Source organism: Apaloderma vittatum, unplaced genomic scaffold (genome assembly GCF_000703405.1).
Source record: "Apaloderma vittatum isolate BGI_N311 unplaced genomic scaffold, ASM70340v1 scaffold15399, whole genome shotgun sequence".
Taxonomy (NCBI): domain Eukaryota; kingdom Metazoa; phylum Chordata; class Aves; order Trogoniformes; family Trogonidae; genus Apaloderma; species Apaloderma vittatum.
Window position 1 is genome coordinate 1 of NW_009734755.1, and position 11,592 is coordinate 11,592.

Consider the following 11,592-nt stretch of genomic DNA (forward strand, 5'->3'; position numbering starts at 1 on the left):
CCCAGGGGGGCTCAGAACTCGGCTCTGGTGCAGGAGTTTGGCTTCGAGGGGTCCCTCTGCCCGAGGTGCCGGGGAGCCAGAGATCCGGGGTCACCCCCGGGCCTCGGGGATCAAAGGAGGTGACTCCGGTGGCCGAACCCGAGGTTTGGCGAATTCACCCTTTCTCCGCAGCCGAGGCGTTGTGGGGACAGTGCTCTCCAGTCCAGGTGGCGTCAGAGCAGACACACAGAGAGCGACACCCGGCTGGGTTTGAGCTCTGGGGCAGCTTCCTCCTGCCTGCGCAGCTCCCTGCAGGGCAGCTCCTGAAGAAGAGCCCTCGAAAGCCAAAGTCAGCGGGGCCGAGGCCGTGTGTCTGCCCAGGGTGCCCCGAGGAGGGCTGGGGGTGGCTGCAGCCTTCGGACGAGGAGGCAGAGGAGGCACCTCTTTAGCCCCACTTTAACTGCGTAGACCTGACTGCTCAGCCGCTGCATCCTTCTTGGCAGGTGGTGAATTACGCTCCCTTCACGCTGCTCCCATCCGCAGTACCAAGTGCCCTGTTCGAACAAGCGTACGCTGTTCAGCAAGATTTTAACCTGCTGGTGGATGCTATCAGTCAAAACAAAGAGTTCCTCGAGCATACCTTGGCCAGGTAACTTGCATGTTGCATTTTAATGAAATAGTTCAATGCAAAGCACGCGCCACCTTTCAGGCGTGCCTACCTTCTGTCACTTCATGTCCTTCAAGCTGAGGCCAGCACTCCTGTCCTCTGCAGAAATTGTCTCCTTTGCTGCATTATTTGTCCTAAGATTTGTTTCCATCAAGTCTCTGTGTTTTGAGGTCTACTTGGGCCTCAGGAGATGGGGCAGTCTGGGCAAGAGTTGACTACCTGCAGTGATCTTCAGTTTTGCCAGTGTTTCAAGCTCATGGATTCTTACTTGTAAGGTTGTTGGCCTCTGGGCTTTACATTCAAATTGCTGGAGACTGTTTTCCAGCATTCTTCTTGTTTTGCTGGAGACTGTTTTCCAGCATTCTTCTTGTTTTGCTGGAGCCTGAACCCTCAGAGCTGTTTCAGCACTTACGCCAGTTCAGCCAGAGCTTGTCGGGGCATGTTTTTATCTGTGGTTAGGGAACGCAGCCCCAAGGTTTGCATGTGCTCAGGTGCCTGCGGGCAGCTCCTTGAAGGTGCTGCTCACAATTAGCTCAGCAGTTTGGGGACTCTGAAGAAAAGCCAGACCTGAGGCACTTGGCACCACAGAGGGTGGGATCTGGAGCCCAGCAGGATGGGGGGAATTTGATGAAGCTTGTGAAGCTTCTTCTACGAACTGTGTGTGCAGGCGCAGAGAGACTTCTGATTCCTTTCCTGTATCTGCAGAATTCGGCTGTGTTTCTTTGCTTTTGCTTCTCCTGCCTCTCTGCCCTGCAAAGGAAAGTCCCCTCCACACAGCGGGACTTTCTGTACAGGGGCTGTGCTCAGCAAACAGGATTTGTGTAACAGTTCTGCACAGTGGCCCTTGATGAAGAGTGCATTCATGGTAAGATGCTTAACAGTGCTGTAGGGCTCGGCAGAGCTGTAGCTAAGCCACTTGGGCTGGAGAATGTCTAAGGTGGTTTTTTTCTGGAAAAGAATTAATTTACTTGTTCCTCTGTGACACTGTAACGGGGCTGATCTGGTCTGTCTTTCTCTCCAGCACCATCAAGGTAGATGACTTCACAGCTCGACTCTTCAGAATCCACATGCAAGTTTTGGAGGAAGGCTTGGCTCAGGTACCTCGGCAGGACGCCCCAGCCCTTGGCAGCTTTGCTTTGCAGTGGGATTGCCTGGTCTCTGCCTGTGAGCTTGCTGCTGCAGGCTTTGAGCTGTTCCCAGAGTTCGGCTGATCACTCCCTGTGCTGTGAGGTCTCGGCTACAGCCTGTGAGCTCAGGACCTTGCCCTGTTTGACAGTTGTGCCCTTTGGTTTATTGCTGCTGGAAACAGTCGAGAGGATTTAATATGGTTGGTCTTTGCCCTCTGGGTGCCTCAGAAGAGTGCCTTGTTGTGTTGGGACCTGCACCGGACAGGCTGTCCCTGCAGAAGCTCCTTTACTCTCAGGAGCTTTGTTAGCTCCTCTGGAGTACTCAGAAGGGCTGTGGGCCAAAGCACCCATGGGAGGATTTTGAAGCAAGATCATCAAAGGGATTTGCAGTCCAGGGCGACAGGAGAACCCACTTCACCTCCCCTCTGTTTCAGTCTGTGTTTTTAGGCATAAACCGCTCAGATTACATGTTTGACTGTGGGGCGGATGAGACACCGGCTCTGAAGCAGATAGAAATAAACACTATTGCTGCCAGCTTCGGAGGCCTCACCTCGCGCACCGCGGCTGTCCACGGGTAAGGGAGCGTCCCTGGCCCGTGCCACTGGGTGCTGCAGTGGCTGTGCCGCGGGGCCTGCAGCGTTCTGTGCCTTCGCGTGCTTCAAACGCCTGATCCCAAGGTCTGGTCAGGGGCTGTTGTGGTATTTGCAGCTTCTTTATTTTTTATTCCACAGGCTAGTGTTGAAAGTGCTGGGAAAGTCTAAGGAGGCGTCGCGCCTGCTGCCCAACAACCCGTCGAAGGGGCTCGCCCTGGGTATTGCAAAAGCCTGGGAGCTCTACGGGTCTCAAAAGTAAGGAGAGAGGAGGTGCTGGAGGCTGCCTTGTCTTGTCTCCCCTGGGGACGCACACGCTGGCGTTTGAAATCCTGCTGTCTGGAAAACGCCCATTTGCTTGATGAGCTGCTCTCGCAAAGCCCGTGGCACCCTGGGAAAAGCGATGCTGTTGTCTTGGCACAGGCTGCTGTGCTGCAAAGGCGGAGGGGTGCAGGGGGACCCTGTGGGAATTGTGTGGTTCAAGACCACTGCACACACCTCGCTTTTCCTCCTGCCCTTGTGCTTATGTCCCGCACTAGTTTGGTAATTACACGAGGTCGGTATTGCTCTGCGGTTGCACGCTGACCCTTAGGAACGCTGGAGAAAGACAAGCAGGGGCCAGTGCAGGAAACCTGAACTGCACAGATCAAAAGTCAGTGATCCTGTGTGTGTGAAGTGTTTCTGGGTTTAATGATTGATGTCTGTGGTATGTCTTCCAGTGCTGTGGTGATGTTTCTGGTGGAGGAAGTCCAGAGGAACATTTTTGATCAACGATGCGTAGAAAATGAGCTTTGGAACAGGTAAAGGTTGGATTTTTCTGGGTTGGGAAGGGAAGGAGGTGGTACCATTTTGGAAAAGGGAAGCAGAGCGAACGGCTGCCAGATCGTGGCGTTTCCGTCAAGGCAGCTTGTGGGGCGTCCCCAGGCTCTCCAGCAGGCACAGCAGGGTGGCAGGGCCGTGGGAACAGGCTGGAGAAGGATGGAGGTGTGCAGAATCTGCTTGATTTTTACTTTATCACCTACTCAAGTTTCTGGGACTGTGAGAAGACGTGTCTTGGTATGTAACAGGGCAGCCTTTGCCTCGGATTTGCCTTGGTGGTCTGCGTTCCCTCCGTGGCCTCCTGCCTAGCCTTGGCACCCACCTTTGTCTTCCCACCATCCTCCCAAAGCCTCTCACCAGCTCTTTGCTGGGAACACCAGCGGCCATCAAAGCCTCTGGTCTCCAGGGCTGATTCCTTCCTGATTTTGTGCCTGTGTAGTCCTCAGAGCTGCCCCAGGGGAGAGGGGCAGATAAGAGAGAGACGACAAGGAGCAGAGTGGGGTTAGTGAGAGTCCTGCTCGCTCTCTGACTTGGGATTGGGCACGTGGTATTTCATAAAAGCTTAAGTAACAAAACAAAGTCAAAGAACGAGGGAGAAGGAGATGTTTTGATGAAATCTCGCACTGAGCCTGTGCTGGAGCAGCTGGAGGCATCACCACATCAGCAGATGCACAGTGCCGCTGTGTGGAGGAAAGGCTGTGAGGTGGGAAGGGGGAAGTCGCTCATCTGTCTGCAGCTCTTGGCTTTGAAGCTGCCAGCAAGAGAGTTTGTGTAGGGATTAAAAAGAGCCCAATGCTGACTTCCCTTAGGTACACTTGAGGAGGTGAAAGGTGAGTGTGGAGAAACTCAGGGTGTTTAGGCATGTGTTCTGCTTCCTCCAGTGTTTGGGCTGGAGACATAGGATGGGTGCTAAAACCAGGGGCTGTCCTGGTCTGTAGGGTTCCTCTGGCTCTGTAGCACAAAGCTGGGGCTGTTTGTGAAGGAGCCACCTCGCTGGAGCCGCCAGTTGCCCCTGTGATTTCTGACAGATTTCAGCCTGGTGACTGTCCCACTCCTCTCTTCACAGGAACATTCGGGTCATCAGGAAGCGTTTCAGAGATGTGTTTGAGAGGGGGTCTCTGGATGATGCCAAGAGGCTGTATATGTGAGTATGAGCCAAGGTGCGCGTTCCTGGCTGTGTGTTGGGCACACAGGGCTGTAAATGGGAATTTACGACCAAAGCTGGTGGTATGTTTTGAGTAAATAGTGACTTTTGAGAAGGCAGTTCTCTTCTGTGCTCCAGGCTGCTGCTTCCCCTTAGAGCTGACGTGATTTTGTTGTCACAGTGGTGAGATTTTGCCTACGCACATCAGTCCCTCACAGCTGGAAACATAATTTCCCTCCTCCAAGCCACAGCCTTCAGAGCTCTGCGGGAGCTTTCCTTCCTCCATCTGCTACAAAAAGTCCTGACTTTTTCACAGGCTTCCACAAAGACATTTCTTGTTTACCCTTCACGTGATGCCCTGCTGGTGGGAGTTGGGCTGGGTTTTAATGCTCGAGGAGGAAGCGTTACGTGTCCGTGTGGTATCTGTTGGGTTTGAATGCTGCCTGCTCCCGGCAGAGGTCAGGACGTGCAGGTTGCAGGCTCCAAGTGCTGGCAGTTGGTCCCAAATGTGACGTTTATCCTATTCCCAGGGTAACGTGCTTGGAGCTGTACAAGCCTAAAGGAAGATACGGTTTTGTGCCAATGTTTTGGTTTTTTTTTTTCCCTGTAGTTGGGCTGATTTTTCCATGATTTGACCTTTGATGTTTCTTCAGTGTTTAATTAACCAATACATTTCTCATTGCCAGACAGTTAAGGGGAAAGTGTATCCCCTGTACTTCTTCCAGAGCATCCTCTCTTCTTACTGACGAATGCCTTTGCGATTACACTGCCTGGCTGCCGGCAGCGTCTATGCTGCTTTCCCTGACCACGTGCAGTTTGTGTGGCCAAAGCCTTGAATTGCTGCTGGAGAAGGACCCTGTTCCCTCCCAGCTTCCAGAATCTCCCAGACCTGGCTCCCGGCGGCAAAAGCTAGTTAAAAAACCCCAGCAGGTTCTTTCCTCCCTGCTGGGCTGAGTGCCTTTGGTTAGCAAGGGCAGAGGTTGGGTGTCAGCACCCTGTGCCTCAGAACAGGGCTTGGTTTCGAGGAGCCAGAGCTTGCAGCTCTTGGTGTTCTCTGGCAAAGCCAGCCAGGAGCAGAACAGCCTGCGGGGGTCAAGGAGAAGGGGGAAGGTGCTGTAGTGTGTTGTGTGCCAGGCCCTGTTGCAGTCTTGGTGCTGGGGGATTCGGGCAGAGGTGGGCAGGGACTGGACTGGTTCTGAGAATGCTGCTGGTTTCTGTTCCAGAGACGGCCAGGAGGTAGCTGTGGTGTACTACCGGGAGGGCTACGTGCCCAGCAACTACGACCAGCAGGTCAGTGCTGAGTGCTCTGTTTCAAGAACCTGCCCACACTGTGGCCTTGCCCAGCGACTGTGAGACGCCCGTGATCTCAGGGTTGTCTGTCCTGTCCGGAGTGGCTGCAGGCATTGGGCAGCTGTGGCTCCGCAGGGCAGGCGGGTCCCTGGTGCTCCTGCAATAGGGGAAAGGAGCAGCTTTCTTCTCCGGGAACCACTCCTGTGGTGAACTCGTACTGCAGCGCTGAGCTGCTTCGGTACACGATGGGTTAATGTGGGTATTAACACCTGCTTAAAGGGTTTAGACTTGATCAACGGGTCACACTCCAGCCTCTACTAGGACTAGTAGGCTGCAGGTAGTACTGCTACAGGCCAGATCCTGCTGTCGTCTGGAGGTGGCAGCACTGGACAAGCTGTGGAGAGGATGCAGGCAAAGGCTGACTTAGCTGTGCTGTTTCCAGAGAGGTGGGAAATCCATGTGTGCATGCCTGCTTGTCTCTGCTGTGTTACTGCCACACCCACAGCCCTGCAGGCGATAACTGAACAAAAATAGTGGAGAAAACTTTTTTTTTTTCCCCCTGTCTTTGGGGGGGGCGTATGTGTGTGTGTGTTTTGCTGACGAGATGGTTGCTGTTTTTCTGTCTCAGAACTGGGAGGCACGGTTGTTGCTGGAGAGATCGAGGGCAGTGAAATGCCCTGACATTGCTACCCAGCTCGCAGGCACCAAGAAGGTCCAGCAAGAGCTGAGCCGGCCAGGAACGCTGGAGAGATTGCTGCCTGGCCGTCCCGAGGCTGTTGCTCGAATAAGAGCAACATTTGCTGGGCTCTATTCCCTGGACATGGTGAGTGTGAGCGGGGCTGGAGCAGAAATGAACGTGCCGAGGTGTGCTTGCCCTGCATGATGTTTCTCTTTGGTTAAGAAGATGAGAAAGTTTTGTTGTGGTCTCTGATGGTCCTGCTCAGAGCAGACATGCTCCTCCTCCCTGATGATTTTCTGTTCCCACCCTTTCCTACCAGGGCAAAGAGGGTGACAAGATAGCTGCTGCGGCCATTGCTGACCCTGACCGCTTTGTGCTGAAGCCGCAGCGAGAAGGTGGAGGTATGAGCCTGATGGGGTCCCTGCAGGTTTCCTTGTGGGTTGTGCCATGTCCAGGAGAGGCAGTAGCTTCAGGATGGCTCCTGGTCCTGTGCTGAGGTGGGGGGAGCTGGCTTGTAGCTGCTCTGGGGGACTAGTCATGGCAGTAAGGTACTGCTGCTCCTCGAGGAGCCTCCCAGGCCCCAGAGCTGGGGAATGGGGAGGCCAAGGCTGGGTCTGTTTGGGCTGCAGTAGCTGGGAAGGGCTTGACTTGCTGTTTTTTCTTGTCAGGGAACAACCTCTATGGTGAAGAGCTCAGGCAGGTTCTGGAGAAGATCAGAGACAGCCCTGAGAGAACCTCCTACATCTTGATGGATAAGATCAAACCACAGCCAGCGATGAATTACTTGCTGAGGGCTCACAGTCCCCTACAAGTGACCGAGTGCATCTCAGAGCTCGGTATTTTCGGTGTCTATGTCAGGTAAGAAACGTGCTTCTGTTACGTGCGCCTGCCAGCACTCAGGGTGGGAGCGTTTTCCCCCTGTGCTGTGTGAGCAGGGCACATGGCTTTGGGGAGGTGGAGGGATGAGGGTCAGACGTTGCTCGTTCTCTCTCTGCCCCGGCAGCAGCTCTCCAAGTGCCATGTTTGGGCACTAAACTGTCACTCCGTGCCTGCTGCCAAACAAATTGAAAAACCACAGAGGTGGTGCTGGCAGTTACTGGTGTAACGGCCACGTGGAACCGGTTGAGCATCCCTGACTTCTGGGAGTACTTCATGGATTCTGGATGCAGCCACATGCTTTTCTGAAGCCCTGGTGATCTTGGAAATACCCGTGTTCACCCCTAAATAGCTGCTGCTTTTCTTTAAAACCCTCCTAGGCCCGTAGAAATGTTTCCACAGCTTAGAAATTCAAGTCTTTGTACAGTTTTAGAAACAAATGTACTCTGGCAGCTTTCGGAACCTGACGCCGCTTATGTGCGGCGCAACTGGACCAAAGCAGCCCAGCTGAGAAAGGGCACAGTCGCTGGCAGGTGTCTGCAGACACCTCTGCTCTAGCCTGGGGGCTTTTATGTGCCTGTTCCTGCCCCACGCTGCACCAGGGAACATGAATTGCCAAAGACAAGATGCCTTAGCTTTTTGGGTGCTCAGTTGCCCTTTTCTCTGCAGGCAGGGTAAGGAGATGGTGATGAACAAGGCTGCCGGCCACCTCCTGCGGACAAAGGCCATCGAGCACGCAGATGGCGGCGTCGCGGCGGGGGTGGCAGTGCTGGACACTCCTTACGTGGTGTGAGGAGGCGATGCCCCGTCCTGCCCACCTCGCTCTGCTGCCCGAAGAGCTGAGCTGCCGCGGGGCCGTTGTCCTTAGGGTGCGCTTACCAAGGTTTGACGCTCTGCGGGCTGTGGAGGGACTGTGTGGACGCAACTGCTCAAACAACCTGCGTGCCAGCCCCAGCTTCTCCTCTGCAATTTCTCCTGTGGGAAGAAGGGACTCCCTTGCTCTGCTGGCTCAGCTGTGACCTCCTCCTGGGAGTGAGGATCTGGGGTCTCCCTTGGGGTGGAGCCCATGGGCAGGGGTACGTACAGCAAAGCTGAAGGGTGATTATGCTGCGCTGTTCCCAGCTTCGCGCTCCTTGATGCTGCGTTATTTCTGGAAATGCAGAAACGCAGAGCCTGGGGAGGGAAAGGTGGATGTGCCAGTAATGGCCTTCAGCTGTGGGATTTGTGGCCCAGTGCCTCAGTGCTTTCCAGGTTAAATAGGGGAGCCCAGCTCCACGTGCCCACAGCCCCTCCAGCCTTCCTTCAGGTGCTGTTGCCCTGGTTTCTCCTTTTCCATGTGCCTGAGAATCCTTGGGGTTCCTGACATCATCTGCCCAAGAGCCTCTTGCTTGTTCTTGCTTTGCCCAGCTCCTGTTTTTGTTGGTGTGGGGACTCATCCCAAACAGTGCCTCTGCTACACCATGCAGGCAGCGACGCAGAATGCCCCTGGCAGGCCCTGCCCTGGGGAGGGCTGCATCTGCTCCTCTTGCCTCCCGCAGCCTTGCCCAACAGATCCCCAGGGGTTGGCATAAGAATCAACGGTGGTGGCAGATTCCCAGCACAATGATGAATTGTGGAGCCTTGTGTCCCAACCAGCGAATTGCTAAACCCGAGGGCTTGTGCCACTGCAAGTCTTGCACTGGAGCGTCTCCCTGCCTGGTCTGCTGCCGCACGTACAGCCCGAGAGCGGTGCCAGGAGGCCTCGGCATTGGTACTGGTCCTACTGGGGTGTTGGGTGGGCTGAGACTGGGAGCTTTGGGGCAAGGAAGTAAAGGAATGACAGGAGAGGCAGCTCCGGCTGCCAAGGGCTTCACTCTGGGACCAGTGGATGGCGAAACATGTCTCCCTCCAGGTTTTGTGAATCCATGGGAACAGAGCAGCAAGGAGGGATGTGGAGGAGTGTGGGCTCTCCTGCCTGTGGGCTTTTGCCTCAACCTCCAGCTCCTCTTCCTCCTCAGCTGAGCAGTTCAAGGGAAAACATGGGCTGCACCTTTGTGGCAACACCCCGGTGAATTATGCAGGCAGCCTCAGCTCTGCCTTTTAATGACACCAGAGAGAAGCATCGTAAAGCTGGTATTTCTCAAGAACAAAAGTGCTGACTGACAGCCTTGCACCCTGCTGCCGAGCCGTGGCACTGTGTTCCTCAATCGTTGATCTTTCACCTTGGAAAGAATTCGGTTCTGTAAGTGTGACTGATGCTGTGACTCCCGGGTGGTTATTTTGTTCGGAGGGGCAGGTTGATTACCCTCAGCCAGAGATTAAAACATTTGCATAGTCTGCATGCTGGTTTTGTCTGAACTTAGCTGCATCCAGGAGGTGTTTGGCTCCTCCCTGGCCAGGCTTTGGGGCAGCTGTATGCCTGGGCCTGACCCTTTCCAGAGCCTTCAAGCTGCTGGAGCCACGTCCTGGCCCTGGGTTCTGCAGCAACCTACCCACTCCCAAATCCCTACCCGGGTTATGGCACAGCAGGGCCGACAGCAATGCCTGAGCAGCCCCTTCTCCCCTGCCTCAACAGCAGACAAGCACCTACGACCCCCCCACACTCTCAACTCTGCTTCTGTTTTGTCTCCTTGAATTTTATTCCATTTCGCATAAGCTAGCTGTGGCCAGCCAGAATCACACAGCAGGGGAGGAGGAACAGAGGGAGGTGCTGGAGGAATCCTTGTAGACGAGGAGGGGCAGGAACCAGCACACGCTGAGGTTATAGTTCACAAGAAGTGCTGTGCCAGTGAGAGGAGCAGGTAAGAAGTGAGATTTGGGACTTGAACAACTTGCCCTGAGTGACCAGCCTCAGAGGCAGCCGCCTCCTCCTTCCCAGCTCAGCCTAAAGTGAGCTCAACTTGTGGGTAAAGCCTGTACCTTGGCACTCGCCGAAATGGCTGCTGCAGTAAGTTTTAAAGCCCATTTCTCCTTTGGTGGTTTTAAGTGCAAAATTCAACAGTTCACGTGCAATTTTTTATACAGATATTACAAAGGAGGTATCTCTTCCAACCCCACCCAGGGCTGGAGTTAAATGTAATGCATTTGGAGAATGGCTTTGGCAGCACCCTGAGGATGCTCAGGCTCTTGGACTTGAGCTTTTGGGTTGGTCTGGATTTTTTTTCCTCAGCATAAAGCCATGTCAGATATAAGCAAAAGCTAATTTCCACCGTTTTTTTTCCTGATGGGAAAGGCCCTGCCTGCCTTGGTTCCTTCGCTGTAGTGATGGTTGTGGTTTGCCTGTGACGGGGAAGGTGCCTCGGCCTGGCTTTGTTTTCCCTCCCTTGTTTGGTAGCAGCAGCACTCACTCCTGCCTTGGGACACCCCAGGGGCACCCAGCTCTGAGCTGGTGGCAGTGGTGCTCTGTGGGACACAACAGACCAAGATTTTTCTCCTCCAAACCATCTGTGACCCCCTATTGTGTCCACAGCCAGTGAAGGATGCTGGAGGGATATGGTTTAGTCGAGGACTTGTCAGTGTTGGGTGAACAGTTGGAATCAAAGATCTTAAAGGTCTTTTCCAATCTAGGCTATTCTGTGATTGGGGGGGGGGGGGAGGACACGAATGCTGGCACCGGGGAACCAAATTGCTCTAAAAAAAGCCATTTAAAGCACAGAGCTCCCTTGAGCCTTGTCCCACCCGCTTTCAGGCTCGGGGAGCTCTGCTAGCAACAGGCTCTGACAGTGGATGCAAGACTAACACTCAGCTACACGGTGATGATGTGAGAGCGGCTTGAAGTTCTCCCCCCAAGCAGAAAAGGAAGCTGAGCTGGCCCATGGGCAACGGGAGCTTCCCCTCCCCGGCCGGCCTGCATTGAGTAACTCCAGCACCACTTCCCCTCCAACCCCCAAAGCTCCTCTCCGCTGTGCACTAGGTGCCCGGGCCCCTCAATTACATCAAGTTAATTAATACCCTCCATTCCCCCAAGAAAATAAAATTAAAACTCAAGAAACGAGGTGGTGAAAAGGGAGGAGGGCGAGTCCCTTTGTGCATGAGGCTGGACCTCAGGTGTGTGATACCCATCTGGAACGTCCTCCGAGGCACGGACATGCCCGAGAGACGCGACCTCTCCCGAGCCAGCCTTTCCCTCATTCCTAATCTTGTACATTCAGTTCAGCGGGGGAAGGCTCCCTCCCCAGGGCAGGCAGCGGTAATTCAGAGGACCTGCTCGTCAGGACACTGCTATTGGTACAGTTCTGCTCAGCAGGGACAGGTCTCGCCGCTACTGTTCAGTGTCGCATCTGTTGTTGAAGAGATGTTTTATGATGCCCGGGTTTGCCAAGGTGGAGATGTCCCCCACATCTCGGTCGTTTTTGGCAATCTTCCGTAATATCCGCCTGGTAATCTTTCCTGTAACGACAGCCATGAAAGGAAAGCAGGAGTAAAGATCTCTTCAACATCTT

The 11,592-nt window shown here is 54.3% G+C and overlaps 2 protein-coding genes across 2 annotated transcripts in view; one reads left to right on the top strand and one right to left on the bottom strand.

Annotated features, from left to right (window-relative positions):
- Positions 1-482: 482 nt before the first annotated feature.
- Positions 483-7,964, top strand: GSS (glutathione synthetase; the record flags this gene model as incomplete). The annotated part of the gene is made up of 11 exons (XM_009876393.1): positions 483-628; positions 1,668-1,743; positions 2,208-2,347; positions 2,505-2,621; positions 3,083-3,163; positions 4,249-4,326; positions 5,550-5,616; positions 6,245-6,439; positions 6,615-6,696; positions 6,964-7,153; positions 7,841-7,964. Coding segments are annotated over 11 exons (1,296 nt in total), but the record flags the coding sequence as incomplete, so codon positions are not given.
- Positions 7,965-11,411: 3,447 nt separating this feature from the next.
- ACSS2 (acyl-CoA synthetase short-chain family member 2) overlaps positions 11,412-11,592 on the bottom strand; it is a gene marked incomplete at its 5' end in the record, with an annotated part of 27,747 nt that continues 27,566 nt past the window's right edge. Inside the window, one exon of the mRNA XM_009876395.1 lies at positions 11,412-11,539. Coding sequence (XP_009874697.1) covers positions 11,412-11,539 — 128 coding nt within the window. The remainder of the gene's footprint in view (positions 11,540-11,592) is intronic.